The 22,711-nt window shown below is 45.4% G+C and overlaps 1 protein-coding gene and 1 non-coding gene across 6 annotated transcripts in view; both read right to left on the bottom strand.

The window, feature by feature from the left end:
• Positions 1 to 22,711, bottom strand: part of LOC139263300 (F-box/WD repeat-containing protein 7-like) — a 237,005-nt gene that overhangs the window by 85,779 nt on the left and 128,515 nt on the right. For 4 of the 5 annotated variants that reach the window (XR_011593087.1, XR_011593085.1, XR_011593086.1 and 1 more), the window contains exon 8: positions 8,298 to 8,476. Coding sequence is in view for 2 of the 5 variants with exons in the window: in XM_070879149.1 (XP_070735250.1) it covers positions 8,298 to 8,476 (179 nt within the window). In the remaining 3 variants the exon portion in view is untranslated. Of the gene's footprint in view, positions 1 to 8,297; positions 8,477 to 10,423; positions 10,585 to 22,711 lie in introns of those variants that run through there. The other variant, XM_070879150.1, reaches the window with a different exon arrangement.
• trnak-cuu (transfer RNA lysine (anticodon CUU)) lies at positions 11,005 to 11,077 on the bottom strand. Its single transcript has one exon. It is a non-coding gene; the product is annotated as a tRNA-Lys (tRNA).

Genomic DNA, 22,711 nt, shown 5'->3' with positions numbered 1-22,711 from the left:
AACTTCCATCGGAGCTGTAAGTGTCGGAGTCATTCTTTTCTGAGGTCGAGATTTCGACAGTTATTGGAGGTCCCACCGAGATGCATACTCTCTGTTCTGTGAGTAAAACGGATACAGGCATAGTGCCTCTCCAGTGAAAGGCTTCGGTGGCCAAACAAGGTGAGCCTTTGCTCACAAGAGGTTTCTTCACTGTTGAATCGCAGATGTAATCTGTTGTCCACAGCTGAGGTACTGCATCTACAAGACTCGGCATTTAAAAGTTAAAGGTATTTTTTTTATAACCATTTCTTTCTCAGCTCGCCAGCAGAAGAGAACAGGTTCTGAAAAAAATCTCGAGACAGCCCGGGGAAGGTTTCAGTAGGTAAGGAAGCGCTAGTCGATCGAAAAGGGTTCCAGGTTCTTATATGATAAGATTTTTATTGTTTTTAATTCGGAAGGGGTTCTTATGTGATAAGACTATTAAAAGAAAAGAAAAAAAGAAAGCGCTAATAATCGATCGAAGGTTCTTATGTGATAAGATTTTTATTGTTTTTAATTCGGAAGGGGTTCTTATGTGATAAGACTATTAAAAAAAAAAGAGCGCAATCGATCAAAGAGTTTGGGTACGGAACCTTAAGTTTTATCAGCTGTTATTAGGATAAGTTAAGGACTCGGTCTGTAGTGGCGTACAACGCAGACTGAGAATTTGTTTAGAGGTTATGATTTGTGTGCTCACGGGAATATTGTTTGTTGTCCTTGTATTACTGTTGTGTGCAATACCTTTGTGAGTCATTGCCATTAGAGAAACGGGAAGAGTCACTAGGGAATATTGTGATTCGGAAAAAAAAAAACACAAGGATTGATTGGGAAAAGAAACAGTAACTGATTGATCAACTACGATTGGTTCGTGCCAACATATCTCACACACCCAGACTGAGCCCGAATTAAGAGCCTTTTCAGGCCACGTAACGGCCAGGAGAAGTGGGCGTAGAGAACTCGGTTGGCCGAAAGGATTGTGAGATCAGAAACTGTGGGAAAATCTTAATCATCCAGAATGGGTGCCGGAGCAAGTTAAAACACCACAAAAGGCACACAGCCTATGTCATGCTCCAGAATTGTGGTCAGTCTTCAATTGACCAAAGAAACAAAAACCAGTAAAGTGGACTAAGGGTGAAAACAGGCCATTTCCACCCGATGGTTCATTTAATTTAGAGAGAACAACTTGTCTAGAGGAATGTCTTATAAACAGAGATCCAGGTAAAAAAAAAAGGAAAGTAATAGAAAAGGCCTGGGTTCCGATTCTTCAAGCCCATGTAAAATTAACAGAGGAAGTAAATCAAATGTAAAAAAAAAAGAGAACCTGATAGTGACTTATGAAAAAAAAATGAAGCTAGTAAAAGAAAAAGCTTTATTGAATGGAGAGAGACTTGTGAATGTCTTGTCTTTGAATGAGAGTGCTTCTGTCTTTTTTCCTTGTGTCTGGAAACCTGTTTGGAAAAGTTGTGGAGCTGCCTGTTTGTTTTAGCTCCGCCCACTTTTTCAAACAAAGTGAAGTTTTTTAACCCTTCATAGTGTTGTCCTGTATGTGGGAAGTTTAAGACATTTTAAGTTAGAAGCGCAGGTGTGGATTTATTCAGATGAGAGGTTACGGAGCTAGGAAATGCACAAAGGATGGGTTTGTTGAGACATGGTCCCGGTGGTTAAAAGTTGTAATGCTTTTTTTTTTAAAAAGCCTTTGTGAGTCTCTCGAGGTGCAGGCTGGGGGAGTACACTCTCATTGTCCTTGGTGTAAATTCTTGGTACAAAAGCTTCTAGCTCAGGAAGAGGATTTTTTTTTGATAAAAGAGTGACAGTACAATAATTGAATTGGGATTTTGAGATATTTCAGGTGATCTCCTTGATCAACATTTTGAGTGTATTGGAAAAATCTTGGGTTTGGAAGCCTTTTAATAAGATTAGAAAACAAGTACTTTACATTCTGTGATCTGTGAATCACTATAAGCATAAATGAGAAGTCCGTGTAACACACAGATTTGTCCAGTTCAGAAGCCCACACAAATGGAGGTTTGTCCATGACCTACGAGCTGTGAATGAATCTACTATATTCTCACAATGCTTAAAGGATGTGGAATGAAGTACCCCGGAATGCTTTCCAGAACCTTAAGCAGTCCCTCACTTCAGCACCAGCCTTGGGATTACCAGATTACACTAAGCTATTCAACTTATTTGTGCATCACAAGTCGGGTTTTGCACAATCTGTTTTGACTCAGTTACATGGGGACAGGCAGCGACCGGTATCATATTTCAGTACCCAACTAGACCCAGTGGCACCGGACTACCAGGATGTCTTCCTTCGTTGGCAACAGCTTATTATGCTATGCAACAGGCTCAGACAATAACTCTAAATCATCAGACCATTTTGTATATCCCACACTCTGTTGAGATTTTACTTACTAAGTGTGCCACCTAACCTCCGCAAGAACCACTAAATATGAGGTCGAACTGTTATCAAATCCGAACCTTATCATCAAAAGATGTACTACCTTAAATCCAGCCACTCTACTCCCAACGGAAGACGACGGTGAACCCCATTCATGTGAAATGGTAACCGAATTAGTGACTAAACCACGTATCAATCTAACAGATGTACCAATGTGTAACCCTGAGCTAGTGTACTATGTTGACGGATCAGCCTTACGAAATGATAGGGGCCAACCTAGAGCGGCTTATGCAATTGTAACTCAGTTTAATGTTGTCGAAACAGCCTCTCTTCCAGACTCCTTTTCAGCCCAACAAGCCGAATTGTTTGCGTTAACTCGAGCCTGTATTCTGGCTGAAGGACACACAGTTAATATCTACACTGACTCCAGGTATGCTTTTGGGGTATCACATGACTATGGACAAATTTGGAAGATTCGCGGGTACCTGACTTCTTCAGGAACCCCTATCAAAAATGCAGAACAAGTGGAAAATCTCCTGCGAGCCATTCAATGCCCCTTAAAACTTGCCATTATCAAATGCCAAGCACATACAGGCCAGTCGAATGAGGTGGCACTTGGGAATGCCAGAGCTGATAATGCAGCTAAGTCAGCAGCTCTGTCGAAAGGGGGGATGCAGGTGTCATTGTTCCCACTAAGGAAAAATAATTGCTCAGACCCGCCACCCACTATTAATGACGTGCTGGCCTTTCAGACACAGGCCAGTACGGAGGAGGTGATGACCTGGACGAAGGATCAATGTTATAAAAATCCAGAAGGAATATGGGTTCACCATGACGGCCGCGTGGTGGCCCCTAGATCCTTACTTCCATGGATTGCCCGATGTGTTCATACATTCACACATGCAGGCAAAGGGGGATTGGCAGATTATATTTTGGCAACTTGGTATGCACCAGGTATTTCGGCAATTGCAAAACAAATCTGTGAAAATTGTGTTACCTGTCAGACAATGAATCCGGGTAAGACGGAAAAAGTAGAATCTGCCTCCCACCCAAATCCAGTCGGGCCTTTTGTACATTTACAAATGGATTTTATTGAATTACCTATGTGTATGGGATCCAAGTATGTATTAGTTATTGTAGATGTGTTCTCTAGATGGATTGAAGCCTTTCCATGTAAAAAGGCCGATGCCACTACTGTTGCTAAATGTTTGTTAAAAGAAATTGTACCGCGCTTCGGAATCCCTGCTAAGCTTTCCAGTGATAACGGGTCACATTTCACGGGAACTGTCATAAGAGAAATGTGTAAAGCTTTACAGATTAATCAACGTTTTCATTGCAGTTATCATCCACAATCAGCTGGACTTGTTGAAAGATATAATGGAATGCTTAAAAATAAGCTGGCAAAACTATGCAATGACACTGGACTGAAATGGACAGAACTGCTGCCCTTAGCTTTGATGGTAATGCGATCTGCAATCAACAGAACAACAGGCTTGTCACCACATGAGATAGTTATGGGACGTCCCCAACGACTACCTTTTACAGCACCATTTACTGCAAAACAGATGGACATCCACAAAATGGAGGAAAATATGTTGAATTATTGTATTGCACTAACCAAATGTATTTCCAGCTTTCATTCACAGGTAAAGGAAGCCCAAGTCAAGCCAGCGGAAGGGAAGTGTCATAACCTGGAGCCAGGGGAATTCGTTTACATCAAGATTTTTAAAAGGAAAAGCAGTCTACAGCCAAGATTCGAAGGACCATACCAGGTCCTGCTGGCGACCAATACTGCAATCAAGGTAAAGGAAAGACCAACATGGATCCACGCATCCCATTGCAAACGGGCACCCGACCAGGAGGAAGGGACGAAGGAATCAGAGGAACAGAAAAAGGAAGACTGAATAAAGAACTGTATGGACTATGGGGACTGATGGTGCTGGGATTGACAGGGTTTTACTTCACATTATTGATTACACCAGGGGTACAGACCCACCACCGAAGGGAATTGCACGTAAACGTATTTATGGCACTGAGTCATAGGTATGCTCAAGAAAGAAACTTGTCAAGTTGTTGGATATGTTCCCATGTACCTGTCCACTCCAGGGGGGTATTCCCCTGAGATCTGTCCCCTTTAACGAATCAGAAATGGTAGAATGGTTGACAGTGCAAAACAGGACAAAACTAACTAAGGGGCCAGAAACAAAGGAGCAAACAGAATGGAGGTCGGCAGGGTATAAACTTACAGCCTTCCAGGGATGGTACCAGCCCAATTATGATAATAACCATCAGCCTCCCTTCCTAAGCATTACTCCCAGAATAGGAAATCCTGAGGGTATAATATGCCTAGTGAGTAATGAAACTAAAAGAAATGGAAATGGAGAGACTGTACAAGATCAGAATGGATTGAGTTGTCCTTGTGAAGGACAAAATGGGGGAATGTGGAAATGTATTTTTATCTAAGCTGATACCATACGGTATTTGTGTGCCTTTTGATTAAAATGGAGTCCTGGCCCTTCCAGAACTTTCTGCATTTTAGCAGCCAGCTTATTATGAACAGCTAAACCTGCTGTTAGATGGCTGATGGTTATCAGACAGCTAGGAGACAAGTCATGCTGAGACAAGTAACCCCCCATGGTGCTCTCCTATTGTCTACACTACAGGAGTTCCATGTCACCCCACCCTTATCTTCTAGCCATTATCTCTTTCCTTTACCTCATCCATTTGAAGCAAACAGGTAAACTGACCAGGAAATTGGATAATCCTGATACAATACAAGACAGGTGATAGCCCATTACCTATGACTCATGTAGTAATGGCCGTTTGGCTTTCTGATAACCCTGACAAAAGGGAATATCTTGACACCATTTCAGTACCAGGATATAGTAATTAACTCTTTATCTGTATTCACTGACTGTGAGACAGAGCAATACACAGGGAGAGGCCAGAACTTGGGTTTTACTGTATAAATATCTTGTGAAGCTGTACCATTGCGGAGGTTTCATTTGGCCCTTGACTGAGTGAAACCTACCCCTTGCGAGCAAGTAAATTAAAAGGGAAACTTCCATCGGAGCTGTAAGTGTCGGAGTCATTCTTTTCTGAGGTCGAGATTTCGACAGACTTCAATTATGTGGATAGATTGGAGAAGCTGGAGTTGTTCCCATTGAGAGGAGATTTGATAGAGGTGGTCAAAATCATGAAGGATCTGGACAGAGTATATAGAAAGAAACTGTTCCCATTGGTAGAAGAGTCGAGAACCAGAGGACACAGATTTAAGGTAATTGGCAAAAGAACCAAAGGCGACATAAGAAGGAACTTTTTTACACAGCAAGTGGTTAAGATCTGAAATGCATTGCCTGTAAGGGTGGTGGAGGCAGACTCAATCACTATTTTCAAAAGGGAGTTGGATAAGTACCTGAAAGGAAAAATTTGCAGGGCTACGGGGTGCCCTTGCAGAGAGCCGGCATAGACTCAGCAGTTCAAATGGCCTTCTTCCATGCTGTAACCATCCTATGATTCTATAATTCTTCAATTAAGACATCATCATAGGTAGTCCCTCGAAATCGAGGAAGACTTGCTTCCACTCTAAAAGTGAGTTCTCAGGTGATTGGACAGTCCTATACAGGAATTACAGTCTCTGTCACAGGTGGGACAGACAGTCGTTGAAGGAAAGGGTGGGTGGGGAGTCTGGTTTGCCGCATGCTCCGTCCGCTGCCTGTGCTTGTTTTCTGCATGTTCTCGGCGACAAGACTTGAGGTTCTCAGCGCCCTCCCGGATGCTCTTCCTTCAGTTAGGGCGGTCATGGGCCAGGGATTCCCAGGTGTTGCTGGGGATGTTCCACTTTATCAAGAAGGCTTTGAGGGCGTCCTTGAAACGTTCCCTCTGCCCACCTGGAGATCGCCTGCCGTGTAATAGTTTCAAGTAGAGCGCGTGCTTTGGGAGTCTCGTGTTGGGCATGCAGACAATGTGGCCCGCCCAATGGAGCTGGTCGAGTGTGGTCAGTGCTTCAATGCTAGGGATGTTGGCCTGATCGAGAACACTGATGTTGGTGCGTCTATCCTCCCAGGGGATTTGCAGGATCTTGCGAATACATTGTTGGTGGTATTTCTCCAGCGATTTGAGGTGTCTACTGTATATGACACTCCTTAAACGAAGCCCAAGCTTTTGGTCATCTGCCCTAATATGTGGCTCGGTGTCAAATTTTGTTTTATCACGCCCCTGTGAAACGCCTTGGGATGTTTTACTATGTTAAAGGTGTTATATAAATGCAAGTTGCTATTGTTGTTGTATCACTGCTTGTGCCTCAGCTGGGGTATTGTGCTCAATTCTGCTCACCACATTTTAGGAAGGATGTCAAGACCTTGGCGAGGGTGCAGAGGAGATTTACCAGGGAAATGGGTCTTCAGTTTTGTGGAGAGACTAAAGAAGCTAGGATTGTTCTCCTTAGAGCAGAGAAGGTTAAATGGAGATTTAATAGGAGCAAATCATGAAGGGTTTTGATTGAGTTAATAAGGAGAAACGTTTTCCACTGGTTGGAGTGTGGTAACCAGAGGATAATAGATTTGTCAGATTTAGGACTAATTGGATAGCTCTTTCAAATTGCCAGCACAGTCACAATGGGCCTTCTATGATTCTATGGGGCCGAATTTGCCCCTTTCAATAAGGCCTGTGGCCGCCTGAAAGTGTCAGCCACAGGTCGGTGCGGACTGGCTGCCGAGTCTCTGCGGAGGGGCACCATTTTATAAATTGCCCTTCCTCAGTTTTGGACCGGCAAACTGAGGTAGGGGACCGCCAAACTCTACGCACCTATCCCTTACCGACCGGCTGTGACCCCTTCCTGAAACTGCCTCGCAGGAAATTGCCCCTTTTGAAAATTGTCCTGCGGGAGCGCCGCCGGTTGGTGCCCCTGACAGGCACACTTTCTGTGGCTTGGCAGCACGGCCGCCCTTAAAGGGAAGGCGGTGCTGTCGCCGATTTTTTGTCGGCTAACTGTCAGGTCGGGCCGACAATTATGGTCGCGGGCTCGGTCGGGCCGCCAACAGACAGCCTGGCACCCATCTTGGGGGCCAGCCCGCAGGCCAGGCCGAAACCTTCCCTGGTGGCCCAGTATTTGTCACTGAAGTGGCTGCAGCGTTCGCAGCGGCCATCCCCTTTAACTGAAGGGGAGGGACGTTTTGACGCGCCAGCGTGAGGACATCACCAGCGCGGCGCTGATGCCTTGGAGTATCGGTCACTCCGACCCGCCCACGCCTCCACCCCGCTAGTGGCGGCTACTCCAACCCGACCTCACCTCCACCCCAATGATGAGGTCACTTCCGCCTGCTTCAAAAAAAAGCACAAAGTGTTGAATTTCTCAGGATCGTCCGCCCCATGCATTGGAGCGGCCGGAACGCTTCCAGAGCACTAGGTGTGACTTATTTTGGGCGGTGAGCCATTTTGGCCCCTATGACTTTCCATCTTGGGCAGTGTCATGAATTAGGTCAGGTTTTGCACCCTGTGCAGAGCTCCTTTTAGTTTGTTCCAGCTACAGATGCACATCTCTCTCTACTGTGTTCTTTTCTAACACCAGCCATCAGTTAGTTTCTCTGCCAATTTATGCCAATGAATGTAGTATTAAGGAGTTATTGACCTTTGAGTCCATGCCCACTAGGAACTAAACTGAGACAGCATAAACTAATTTCATGTAGGACTTGAACAGCCAGTAAACAGATGATTTAAATGGGCAGGATTTGAACTCGGGTCCCAATCTCCTTTGTTGCAGTCTATATTTATTAGTCCAGATTCACTGGACGACAGACAGTAGATAATTTCTTTTTTAAAGATGATTTTAACTCAGTCAGAATGTAACATTAAAACAAGTAAAGAAATGTTAATTTACCACAGAATGTCAGTGTTTGTAAATTCCCTCCAAGATTTGTTACAGCATGCCATCCTGAATAGATCCTTTGCGGATAAATATGAAAAGATTCTTTCCACCAGCTCTTGGGGCAGGATTAATACAAAGTCAATGGATAACAAGGAACCAAGTTCGTTGTAGATCTCTTTCAGCTGTGGCCGCTGGAAAATAAAGGCCATCAGATAATCAGACTTGCACTAAAAATGGGCGTGATCGGAATTAGTATTTGAAGATTTTTTAAAATCATTCCTGTAATAAAAGCAAGAACTCAAATTTATATAGCATCTTATCACATCTCAAAGCACTTCACAACCAATGAATTAATTTTTTTAATTGGGCAAATACAGTAGCCTATTTTGACATCGCAAGATCCCAGGAAAAAACAATTGAGATAAATTACCACTATTCTTCAAATATTGCCATGGGATCTATTACATCCACCCGAAAAGGGAACCAAGGCCTCGGCTTAATACCTGACTGGAGAACAGAAACAATGCAGTACTCCCTCAGTACTATACTAAAGCATCACCCTAGATTATAATTAGAGCCAAGAGTGCTATTAATTAAATCAAGCTGACATTTCACTGTAATTTTAGATAGCAACTATACCCTAATGGGATAACATCTTTGTCAGGGCTATTTTTGAGTGATTGTACTGCAAGATATCTTATTGTATAGAGTATCAAAATTAATTAATATGGTCTTGAATACATAGCTGCTGTATGGTCATGCATTTCATGCTGCAATAGCTTCCACTGCGGTGAAATGAAATTATTTTTCATTCTCACATTTTTGCAGTGAAAAATAATAAGTCTACAATGTCATAAAAAGGATCAGGTCTGATTTTCTTCTGTCCTGCTCCCAAATACTGCCCTAAAAATGGGCACTATTCCTTTGCTCCCATTCTGTTCTTAAAAAACACTGCACCCCAAAATTCTCTGTCATTTCTGATATCTGTACCAAAGAGGATCCAGCAATACATGAAAATGAATTTCAGGGGACTTTGTATGCAGATTTCTTCTAACAGTGCTGGGTGCAGGTCAGATCAAGTTGTTCCATTACAACCTGGAGCTGCTGATTTTTGATCTGCTATTAAGATGTTATCTATCTTTAAGTACAGGCTGATATTGTTAAGAAAGGTCATTATTTTTGACATCTGGAATTTAACAATTTTTTTTTGCTGCTCAGTATTTGTTGCAGAATGCAGTTCATTTTTTTCACTTGCCACTGAAAGCTGTGTTCAGTACTGTGGATCTTTCCTTTGCAAAATGGCTTATTTGGAGGCAGGTGAGCAGCGACAACCACAAGCCCCTTGACACCTACTAAAGAAATGTGTCCTGCCCTCTCCTGAGCTGCTAATAACGATTCAATAGCACATAGTAAAATTCCCCCGACTGCATACCTGCTGCTCGCCACCTTGAATAAAAGACAAGGCTCACAATAAAGTCAACTTCCTTCTATTCTCACACTATTATTCCTTATACCCACGCTTATTTTCCTTCACCTGCTAGGCACCATAGTGCCACTCTCTTACCAGCTTCCTCCAAAACAAACTGCAGGGGCACGTGGATTGCTGTTTGGGGTGTTGCTGCCATCCCAGCCATGGCACAGCTGCATTAACTCATTCATAGAGGATGGATCCTTTAAATAAACATGAAGACCACCAAAATGCAACTCACAGCTTCTAGTAGGCACACATTAAATGTAAAAACTTACAATGGATCAGAAGCTGGCATGATAAAACATTTAAATGACAAAAGGTTGGCGCGTTGAACGCATTTTTTTCAGAGAACAGTAATTGTGACCAAGCGGTGCTACTGCCGACAACTATGTGAGAAACGCACTTGTGAATATTTTCCATGCTCCACGTTGTATATTTTATATTTTAAAAAATATGATTATGTGTTATCTTTCCAGCAGAAAACTCAAAACAGGCGACAAGAAAATATTAGTAATACTTCCAAAAGATTACAGTGAACAACATCTTGATTGTGTATAATCCGAATAGGTTTTGTTTGGATAATTAAGTATGTTAACCAACCGTTTTGCATTATACTTCCGAAAGGTAAGGCAGGCCTGAATCAGAGACTCTCCGCCAACATCTTTACCTGACACACACGGAACAACCGCGACAACACTTCATTCTGCTCCAGTACATTCAGGGAGATGAATGCAGAAGTGATCAGCTCCATTTTCTCTTCAAATGAGCAGTCCATCTCTGAGACCTGCAATAACCCGCGGGATGGCCCGTCTCTCCCGTGCGGCCTCGCCAGCAGACGCCGAGCCGCTACCATAGCAACCGGCAGAGCGGCGACTACGGGCGGCACCAAGCTGCCTTCATTGGGGGTCGGGGGGAAATCTCCAGCTGGCACCCCAGAGAAAGTCAAGGCTAGCGGGACCCGGAGGCGCGGAATCATTTCTGAATTAATAGAAGCTATTAGAATTAAACCATCCTCGACGCGTGCCTGAAATAAAGAGGGACTTGCACTCTGAGGTGGTACCTATCATCGGGGAGGATCGGCCCTCCCGCCGCCAGCCCTGGCCTGAATTCTGCCACTGCAGATTAACTGGTTTGTATAGAAAAGGCTCTGGAAGAAATCATCAAAAATACATTTCACACATTAAAACTTTATATTTAAATGTGTTGGTAAAATTCAGTAAAAAGTACATGATTCAAAAAAAAATTAACCGCCCAACGTGGGGCTCGAACCCACGACCCTGGGATTAAGAGTCCCATGCTCTACCGACTGAGCTAGCCGGGCGACAATAATGCACATAGCGGAAAGGGATTCTCTGTAGTCAATCTGGTATAAGCTGATGTGGGTTCACATAGAGATATCCTGCCCCCCACAACAGGTCGGTATTTCATAATTTCTCGGTGCACAGCCCGCACTTTATAAGGTCTGGCTCTTTACAGAAGATTGAAAAATACAATGCAAAATCTGACAATGGATTACTTGTCATCCAAACATCGTAGCACTGCAAAGTCTGCGCCCGGCAAACGTGTCTACTGTAGATGGTCCATGTCTCTGAGCCATATCGGAAGACAGGTATTATTACAGCCCTGTAGACCATAGGCTTGGTGCCAGATTTGAAGTCCTGGTCTTCGAATACTCTCTTCCTCAGATGACCGAAGGCTGCGCTGGCGCACTGGAGGCGGTGTTGGACCTCATCGTCGATGTCTGCCCTTGCTGATAGTAGGCTCCTGATGTATGGAAAGTGGTCCACGTTGTCCAAGGCCGCGCCATGGATTTTGATGACTGGGGGGCAGTGCTGTGTGGCGGGGTCAGGTTGGTGGAGGATCTTTTTTTGATGGATGTTTCGTGTAAAGCCCATGCTTTCGTATGCCTCGGTGAAGATGCTGACGATGGCTTGGAGTTCAGCCTCTGAATGTGCGCAGACGCAAGCGTTGTTCATAGAAACATAGAAAATAGGTGCAGGAGCAGGCCATTCAGCCCTTCTAGCCTGCACCGCCATTCAATGAGTTCATGGCTGAACATGAAACTTCAGTACCCCCTTCCTGCTTTCTCGCCATACCCTTTGATCCCCCGAGTAGTAAGGACTTCATCTAACTCCCTTTTGAATATATTTAGTGAATTGGCTTCAACTACTTTCTGTGGTAGAGAATTCCACAGGTTCACCACTCTCTGGGTGAAGAAGTTTCTCCTCATCTCGGTCCTAAATGGCTTACCCCTTATCCTCAGACTGTGACCCCTGGTTCTGGACTTCCCCAACATTGGGAACATTCTTCCTGCATCTAACCTGTCTAAACCCGTCACAATTTTAAACGTTTCTATGAAGTCCCCTCTCATTCTTCTGAACTCCAGTGAATACAAGCCCAGTTGATCCAGTCTTTCTTGATAGGTCAGTCCCGCCATCCCGGGAATCAGTCTGGTGAATCTTCGCTGCACTCCCTCAATAGCAAGAATGTCCTTCCTCAAGTTAGGAGACCAAAACTGTACACAATACTCCAGGTGTGGCCTCACCAAGGCCCTGTACAACTGTAGCAACACCTCCCTGCCCCTGTATTCAAATCCCCTCGCTATGAAGGCCAACATGCCATTTGCTTTCTTAACCGCCTGCTGTACCTGCATGCTAACCTTCAACGACTGATGTACCATGACACCCAGGTCTCGTTGCACCTTCCCTTTTCCTAATCTTTCACCATTCAGATAATAGTCTGTCTCTCTGTTTTTACCACCAAAGTGGATAACCTCACATTTATCCACATTATACTTCATCTGCCATGCATTTGCCCACTCACCTAACCTATCCAAGTCACTCTGCAGCCTAATAGCATCCTCCTCGCAGCTCACACTGCCACCCAACTTAGTGTCATCCGCAAATTTGGAGATACTGCATTTAATCCCCTCGTCTAAATCATTAATGTACAATGTAAACAGCTGGGGCCCCAGCACAGAACCTTGCGGCACCCCACTAGTCACTGCCTGCCATTCTGAAAAGTCCCCATTTACTCCTACTCTTTGCTTCCTGTCTGACAACCAGTTCTCAATCCACGTCAGTACACTACCCCCAATCCCATGTGCTTTAACTTTGCACATTAATCTCTTGTGTGGGACCTTGTCGAAAGCCTTCTGAAAGTCCAAATATACCACATCAACAGGTTCTCCTTTGTCCACTTTACTGGAAACATCCTCAAAAAATTCCAGAAGATTTGTCAAGCATGATTTCCCTTTCACAAATCCATGCTGACTTGGACCTATCATGTCACCATTTTCCAGATGCACTGCTATGACATCCTTAATAATTGATTCCATCATTTTACCCACTACTGAGGTCAGGCTGACCGGTCTATAATTCCCTGTTTTCTCTCTCCCTCCTTTTTTAAAAAGTGGGGTTACATTGGCTACCCTCCACTCCATAGGAACTGATCCAGAGTCAATGGAATGTTGGAAAATGACTGTCAATGCATCTGCTATTTCTAAGGCCACCTCCTTAAGTACTCTGGGATGCAGTCCATCAGGCCCTGGGACGTGTACTATTGTTCTGTTATGTATATAACTATATAATACTTGCCACCAGAGGGCACGACTGTTGGAGTCCTAATGGTCACCTGCACACATGTGCAGGGCCAGTATAAAAGGTTGGCTGCCATGTTGTTTAGGCACTCTGGAGTTGTAATAAAGAAGACTAAGGTCACACTAAGTTGAGCTCACAGTACTCAGCCTCATGGAGTTCTTCTATACACAACAACTGGTGACGAGTAACAGAATACGAACCTTCACGCAACCATGGCTGCCGTTGGAATTAGAGAGATTCGTAGAGGGTGATGTAGAGGGCATCTCGACCAGTACTTCGTGGCCAAAGAGCTGGAAGGAGACACTAACGCGGCCAAGCGCAGGGCGGTTCTCCTCACCAGCTGTGGGCCTAAAATATACGGCTTCATCAAGAATCTGCTTGCACCAACAAAACCAACGGAGAAGAAGTATACAGCATTGTGCATGCTGGTTCGGGATCACCTCAAGCCGAAGGAGAGTATCCTCATGGCCAGGTATCATTTTTACACGCACCATCGCTCCGGGGGCCAGGACGTAGCAGATTATGTCGCTGACCTGAGAAGCCTCACAATTTTGGAGCTGCATTGGGGCAAATGCTGTGGGACTTTTTCATGCTGGGCATCAGCCACGAGGTCATTCCTCGAAAGCTGATGGCTGCCGATACCCTAGACCTGAGCAGGGCCATCGCGATCGCCCAGGCATGCATGGCCACGGATGATAACACCAAACAGATATCTTTTCAACATCGGAGCTCACCGGCAAGTACTGGGCATAAAATGACATCGCTAGCAGGCTGAACTGCATTTGGCAGGGCCTATACGTCTGTGGCTGCAAGACCTGTGATCACTCAGAGTCCACCATCGGAGGTGAAAGTGAATCCATTAGCACCGTGTTGGCACTGCAGGGGTAATCATCGGGCCCATCAATGTCGATTCAAGCACTACGTGTGCAAAGGCTGCGCAACGATGGGGCAACTTCAGCAAATGTGCAAATGTGCTGCGACATATCACGTGGCAGGGGATGATCGATCCGGCGTGGATCACGCAGCACAGGCAGCTCAACCCGAGGAAGAAGTGTGTGGGGTACATAACTTCACCACCATGAGCCCTCCTATAATGTTGAAGGTCAAATTAAATGGAGTTCCAGTATCCATGGAGTTGGACACAGGTGCGAGTCAGTCAATAATGAGCCAGAAGGCTTTCGAGAAACTGTGAGGCAATAAAGCACAAAGGCCCATATTGAGCCTGATTAATGCAAAGCTGTGTACCTACACCAACGAGCTCATGCCAGTCATTGGAAGTGCGGCAGTGAAGGTATCACATGATGGAGCTGTGCATGACCTATCATTGTGGATTGTTCCAGGCAATGGCCCAACGCTGCTCGGCAGAAGCTGGCTAAAAAAGATTAGATGGAATTGGAACGACATCAAAGCACTATCTTCAGTGGATGACGCCTTGTATGCTCAAGTGCCAGGCATCGGCAACTTCACAGGCGCCAAGGTGCAGACCCATCTAGGCCCTGATGCACAGCCCATCCATCACAAGGCTCGGGCAGTTCCGTACATGATGAGGGAGAAAGTCGAGTTCGAATTGGACAGACTCCAATGCGAAGGAATCATATCGCCAGTCGAGTTCAACGAGTGGACCAGTCCAATTGTTCCAGTGTTGAAAAGCGATGGCACGGTCAGAATCTGCGGAGACTACAAGGTAACGATTAACCAAGTCGCACTACAGGACCAGTACCCGCTGCCCAAGGTGGATGACCTATTTGCAATGTTAGAGGGGGGGAAATCGTTCACCAAGTTGGACCTAACCTCCGCCTACATGACAGAAGAGCTGGCTGAATCTTCAAAAAGATTGACGTGCATCAACACACACAAAGAGCTGTTTATATACCATAGGTGCCCTTTCGGGATTCGCTCGGCTGCAGCCATTTTCCAGAGAAACATGGAGAGTTTGCTGAAATCTGTTCCGCACACCGTTGTGTTTCAAGACAACATTCTGATCACCGGTTGTGACACCATCGAACATCTATACAACCTGGAAGAAGTTCTAAATCGCCTAGACAGAGTGGGACTCAGGCTGAAACGCTCCAAGTGTTTTTTTCTGACGCCAGAAGTCGAATTTTTGGGGAGAAAGATTACAGCAAACGGCATCAGGACCACAGACTCAAAGACAGAGGCCATCAAGAATGCACCCAGACCACAGAATGTGACGGAGCTGCGTTCGTTCCTGGGACTCCTCGACTATTTCAGCAACTTTCTACCCGGGTTGAGCACATTGTTAGAGCCTTTGCACATGTTGCTACGTAAGGGTGACGACTGGGTTTGGGGCAAATCTCAAGACACAGCCTTTGAGAAGGCCAGGAACCTGCTATGTTCAAATAAGTTACTTGTACACTATGACCCATGTAAATGTTTAGTACTAGCTTGTGACGCCTCATCGTACGGGGTCGGCTGTGTGTTACAGCAAGCCAATGTATCAGGCAATCTCCAACCAGTTACATACGCGCCTAGAAGTCTGTCTAAGGCTGAAAGAACCTGTAGCATGGTTGAGAAAGAGGCGTTAACATGTGTATATAGGGTTAAGAAAATGCACCAATACCTATTTGGACTTCGGTTTGAGTTTGAAACTGACCACAAGCCGCTCATTTCACTGCTTTCACAGAGCAAAGGTATAAATACCAATGCTTTGTCCCGCATCCAAAGATGGGCATTAACATTATCCGCTTATGACTATGTTATCCGCCACAGACCAGGCACTGAAAACTGTGCCGATGCTCTCAGCTGGCTACCATTACCCACCACTGGGGTTGAAATGGCACAGCCCGCAGACTTGCTACTGGTCATGGATGCTTTTGAGAATGAGGGGTCACCCGTCACAGTTCGCCAGATCAGGACTTGGACCAACCAGGATCCCATGCTATCATTAGTAAAGAGTTGCGTCCTAAATGGGAACTGGTCAGCCGTTCCCGGGGAAGTGCAAGATGAAATTAAGCCATTTCACCGATGCAAGGATGAAATGTCCATCCAGTCAGATTGTCTCTTATGGGGCTGGCTCTGCTGCACAGGAGGGCAGGAAAAAGAGTGGGAGCGCGATAGTGATAGGGGATTCAATGGTGAGGGGAATAGATAGGCGTTTCTGCGGCCGCAACCGAGACGCCAGGATGGTATGTTGCCTCCCTGGTGCAAGGGTAAAGGATGTCTCGGAGCGGGTGCAGGACATTCTGAAATGGGAGGGAGAACAGCCAGTTGTCGTGGTGCACATTGGTACCAACGACATAGGTAAAAAAAAGGGATGAGGTCCTACGAAACGAATTTAAGGAGCTAGGAGCTAAATTAAAAAGTAGGACCTCAAAAGTAGTAATCTCGGGATTGCTACCAGTGCCACGTGCTAGTCAGAGTAGGAATCGCAGGATAGCGCAGATGAATACGTGGCTTGAGTAGTGGTGCAACAGGGAGGGATTCAAATTCCTGGGGCATTGGAACCGGTTCTGGGGGAGGTGGGACCAGTACAAACCGGATGGTCTGCACCTGGGCAGGACCGGAACCAATGTCCAAGGGGGAGTGTTTGCTAGTGCTGTTGGGGAGGAGTTAAACTAATATGGCAGGGGGATGGGAACCAATGCAGGGAGACAGAGGGAGACAAAAAGGAGGCAAAAGCAAAAGACAGAAAGGAGATGAGGAAAAGTGGAGGGCAGAGAAACCCAAGGCAAAGAACAAAAAGGGCCACTGTACAGCAAAATTCTAAAAGGACAAAGGTTGTTAAAAAAACAAGCCTGAAGGCTTTGTGTCTTAATGCAAGGAGTATCCGCAATAAGGTGGATGAATTAACTGTGCAAATAGATGTTAACAAATATGATGTGATTGGGATTACGGAGACGTGGCTCCAGGATGATCAGGGCTGGGAACTCAACATCCAGGGGTATTCAACATTCAGGAAGGATAGAATAGAAGGAAAAGGAGGTGGGGTAGCATTGCTGGTTAAAGAGGAGATTAATGCAATAGTTAGGAAAGACATTAGCTTGGATGATGTGGAATCTATATGGGTAGAGCTGCAGAACACCAAAGGGCAAAAAACGTTAGTGGGAGTTGTGTACAGACCTCCAAACAGTAGTAGTGATGTTGGGGAGGGCATCAAACAGGAAATTAGGGGTGCATGCAATAAAGGTGCAGCAGTTATAATGGGTGACTTTAATATGCACATAGATTGGGCTAACCAAACTGGAAGCAATACGGTGGAGGAGGATTTCCTGGAGTGCATAAGGGATGGTTTTCTAGACCAATATGTCGAGGAACCAACTAGGGGGGAGGCCATCTTAGACTGGGTGTTGTGTAATGAGAGAGGATTAATTAGCAATCTCATTGTGCGAGGCCCCTTGGGGAAGAGTGACCATAATATGGTGGAATTCTGCATTAGGATGGAGAATGAAACAGTTAATTCAGAGACCATAGTCCAGAACTTAAAGAAGGGTAACTTTGAAGGTATGAGGCGGGAATTGGCTAGGATAGATTGGCGAATGATACTGAAGGGGTTGACTGTGGATGGGCAATGGCAGACATTTAGAGACCGCATGGATGAATTACAACAATTGTACATTCCTGTCTGGCGTAAAAATAAAAAAGGGAAGGTGGCTCAAGCGTGGCTATCAAGGGAAATCAGGGATAGTATTAAAGCCAAGGAAGTGGCATACAAATTGACCAGAAATAGCAGCGAACCCGGGGACTGGGAGAAATTTAGAACTCAGCAGAGGAGGACAAAGGGTTTGATTAAGGCAGGAAAAAGGGAGTATGAGAAGAAGCTTGCAGGGAACATTAAGGCGGATTGCAAAAGTTTCTATAGGTATGTAAAGAGAAAAAGGTTAGTAAAGACAAACGTAGGTCCCCTGCAGTCAGAATCAGGGGAAGTCATAACGGGGAACAAAGAAATGGCAGACCAATTGAACAAGTACTTTGGTTCGGTATTCACTAAGGAGGACACAAACAACCTTCCGGATATAAAAGAGGTCAGAGGGTCTAGTAAGGAGGAGGAACTGAGGGAAATCTTTGTTAGTCGGGAAATTGTGTTGGGGAAATTGATGGGATTGAAGGCCGATAAATCCCCAGGGCCTGATGGTCTGCATCCCAGATTACTTAAGGAGGTGGCCTTGGAAATAGCGGATGCATTGACAGTCATTTTCCAACATTCCATTGACTCTGGATCAGTTCCTATCGAGTCGAGGGTAGCCAATGTAACCCCACTTTTTAAAAAAGGAGGGAGAGAGAAAACAGGGAATTATAGACCGGTCAGCCTGACCTCAGTAGTGGGTAAAATGATGGAATCAATTATTAAGGATGTCATAGCAGCGCATTTGGAAAATGGTGACATGATAGGTCCAAGTCAGCATGGATTTGTGAAAGGGAAATCATGCTTGACAAATCTTCTGGAATTTTTTGAGGATGTTTCCAGTAAAGTGGACAAAGGAGAACCAGTTGATGTGGTATATTTGGACTTTCAGAAGGCTTTCGACAAGGTCCCACACAAGAGATTAATGTGCAAAGTTAAAGCACATGGGATTGGGGGTAGTGTGTTGACATGGATTGAGAACTGGTTGTCAGACAGGAAGCAAAGAGTAGGAGTAAATGGGTACTTTTCAGAATGGCAGGCAGTGACTAGTGGGGTACTGCAAGGTTCTGTGCTGGGGCCCCAGCTGTTTACATTGTACATTAATGATTTAGACGAGGGGATTAAATGTAGTATCTCCAAATTTGCGGATGACACGAAGTTGGGTGGCAGTGTGAGCTGCGAGGAGGATGCTATGAGGCTGCAGAGTGACTTGGATAGGTTAGGTGAGTGGGCAAATGAATGGCAGATGAAGTATAATGTGGATAAATGTGAGGTTATCCACTTTGGTGGTAAAAACAGAGAGACAGACTATTATCTGAATGGTGACAGATTAGGAAAAGGGAACGTGCAACGAGACCTGGGTGTCGTGGTACATCAGTCATTGAAGGTTAGCATGCAGGTACAGCAGGCTGTTAAGAAAGCAAATGGCATGTTGGCCTTCATAGCAAGGGGATTTGAGTACAGGGGCAGGGAGGTGTTGCTACAGTTGTACAGGGCTTTGGTGAGGCCACACCTGGAGTATTGTGTACAGTTTTGGTCTCCTAACTTGAGGAAGGACATTCTTGCTATTGAGGGAGTGCAGCGAAGATTCACCAGACTGATTCCCGGGATGGTGGGACTGACCTATCAAGAAAGACTGGATCAACTGGGCTTGTATTCACTGGAGTTCAGAAGAATGAGAGGGGACCTCATAGAAACGTTTAAAATTCTGACGGGTTTAGACAGGTTAGATGCAGGAAGATTGTTCCCAATGTTGGGGAAGTCCAGAACAAGGGGTCACAGTCTAAGGATAAGGGGTAAGCCATTTAGGACCGAGATGAGGAGAAACTTCTTCACCCAGAGAGTGGTGAACCTGTGGAATTCTCTACCACAGAAAGTAGTTGAGGCCAATTCACTAAATATATTCAAAAGGGAGTTAGATGAAGTCCTTACTACTCGGGGGATCAAGGGGTATGGCGAGAAAGCAGGAAGGGGGTACTGAACTTTCATGTTCAGCCATGAACTCATTGAATGGCGGTGCAGGCTAGAAGGGCTGAATGGCCTGCTCCTGCACCTATTTTCTATGTTTCTAATCATGTGGTTTTGCCAAAAAAGGCAGGGAAACATTTATATGCGATCTACACAGTACCCAACCAGGCATTGTCATGATGAAGGCAATTGCCAGGTCGCATGTTTGGTGGCCCAGCATTGACTCGGACTTGGAGTCATGCATGCATCAATGCAACACTTGCTCGCAACTGAGCAATGCAGCAAGGGAGGCTCCACTGAGTCTGCTCATGACCCTCCAAACCGTGGCCCAGGATCCACGTAGATTTTGCCAGCCCCTTTCTAGGAAAGATGTTTTTAGTCATTGTGGACACTTACTCCAAATGGATTGAATGAGTAATCATGTCATCCAGCACATCCACCATTGAAAGTCTCCGGGCCATGTTCGCCACCCATGCCTTGCCCGACATCCTTGTCAGTGACAATGGACCGTGTTTCACCAGCTTGGAATTCAATGAGTTTATGATCCGCAATGGCATCAAGCATGTCAGGTCTGCTCCGTTTAAGCTCGCGTCTAACGGTCAAGTGGAGCAGGCAGTCCAAACAATCAAGCAGAGCATGAAACGCGTGACGGACGGCTCCCTGCAGACTCGCTCGTCTCGCATTCTGGTCAGTTACTGTACGCGACCCCACTCGCTCACTGGGGTTCCCCCGGCAGTATTGTTAATGAAGAGAGCCCTCAAAACCAGGCTCTCCCGAGTCCACCCGGATCTTAATGATCATGTGGAAACCCGGCGACATCGGCAGAACATGTACCACTATCGCGCGGCTGTTTCACGTGACATTGATGTTAACAACCCTGTGTTTGTCCTGAATTACAGTCATGGTCCCAGGTGGCTTGCTGGCACTGTTTTGGCCAAGGAAGGGAATAGGGTGTTTATAATCAAACTGTTAAATGGCCAAATGTGCAGAAAGCATTTAGATCAGACCAAATTGCGATTTGCTGACAACCAGGAATGACTTGAAGAGAACATCACCATCGATGATCCACCAAGACACACCCAACCAGCAATTGACCTCATTGTCAATCACGAGGATGAACCTACCGTTCCTGAAAATCCGGTCAGACCAGCCGCGGTGCAGTGCAGCAGTGGTCTGGCCACACATGCCAGGGTTTGAACTTAGATGATCAACCAGGGAGCGAAAGGCCCTGGATTGCTTCATCTTGTAAATAACTTAAATAACTTGTACCGAAGACTTTACGCGGGGGGAGTGATGTTATGTATGTAACTATGTAATTCTTGCCACCAGAGGGCATGACTGTTGGATCCTAATGGTCACCTGCACACACGTGCAGGGCCAGTATAAAAGGTTGACTGCCATGTTGTTTAGGCACTCTGGAGTTATAATAAAGAAGACTAAGGTCACACTAATTTTAGCTCACAGTACTCAGCCTTGTGGAGTTCTTCTATACACAACAAGTTCGATGACAGAGGATGGGACAGTCTTGGATCTAGCCTGGAGGTGACAAAGGTTGAACAGGTTCCCACTGGTTCTATAGTTTAGTTCGACTCCAGCAGAGAGCTTGTTGAGCGTGAGATGGAGCATTACAGCGAGGAAGATCGAGAAGAGGGTTGGCATGATGACGCAGCCCAGCTTGACCCCAGTCCGGACATGGATTGGGTCTGTGGTGGATCCGTTGGTCAGGATCGCAGCTTGCATGTCGTCATGGAGCAGGCAGAGTACAGCCAAAACAGAGGAGGAAGCTCCATAGTCCCTCGCGGTTAACAGTGTCAAAGGCCTTTGTGAGATCAAAGAAGGGCATGTACAAGGGTTGCTGTTGTTCCCTGTATTTCTCTTGTAGTTGTTGTGCCATGAAGATCATGTCCGTTATACCCCGTAGGTGGACGGAATCCGCATTGTGACACTGGGAAGAGCTCTTCAGTCACAAGGAGAAGACGGTTAAGGAGGATTCCAGCGATGACTTTCCCAGTGGCCAACAACAGGGATAGGTAAACATTCAAAGGTATTCGCCCAGCCGCCTGCTGCTTTTCTTTCCTCTTTTGGCTGTTTTCACCTTGTTCTCAATTCAGCCTTGGTTCGGCTCTTGGCGTTAAAATGTATAAATTGGCCTGTTGTTCCCTCTCATAGCTCGCAACTAATCAGCTGTGGAAATATGCAAGCTATAGCAACATAAAATGGAAAGACCCCCGAGAGTAAGGTTAAGGTGCCTTGAACATAAAATGAATTAACAATTGAAATTTGATTAGTCATGCTTCCTTAGCACTGCCAGTAACTAGAATATACTAATCAACAGGGTACAGACAAAATGTAATCAATGGGACAGAATATACTAATCAACAGGGTACAGACAAAATGTAATCAAGGAAATATTATAATTAGAATAACCCAATCACCAGGGCACAGACAAATTGTCATCAACGGAGATGGGACAGATTATAGAATTGTATAAACCAGGAGGAGAAACCCCACCTAGGCAGTGAGAACCTAGGAGCAACACTCGACAGAAGTAGGTGCCAGGGAAGAGATCCTTGACGGAACAGTGTTAGTACGGACCAGACCTATTGGGTAGTTATAAGTAGTGAGTCTTGTACTTCTTCTGTATTAAACGAATATTAATGGTACGCCATTGTCCAGTGTGTCATTTGGTATTTAACTCAAGAACCATCGCAGACAACTACAAGTCACATGACTAGCGAAATTGCCGTTCGAGCAACATCAGCCTTCGCCCTACTCCCCATTGCAAATAATTTCCTTCTGGTTTCAC

This window comes from Pristiophorus japonicus, chromosome 4 (genome assembly GCF_044704955.1).
Source record: "Pristiophorus japonicus isolate sPriJap1 chromosome 4, sPriJap1.hap1, whole genome shotgun sequence".
Lineage (NCBI taxonomy): Eukaryota > Metazoa > Chordata > Chondrichthyes > Pristiophoridae > Pristiophorus > Pristiophorus japonicus.
The sequence above is the reverse complement of the archived record's forward strand: the minus strand, read 5'-3'. Positions and strand labels throughout refer to the sequence as shown.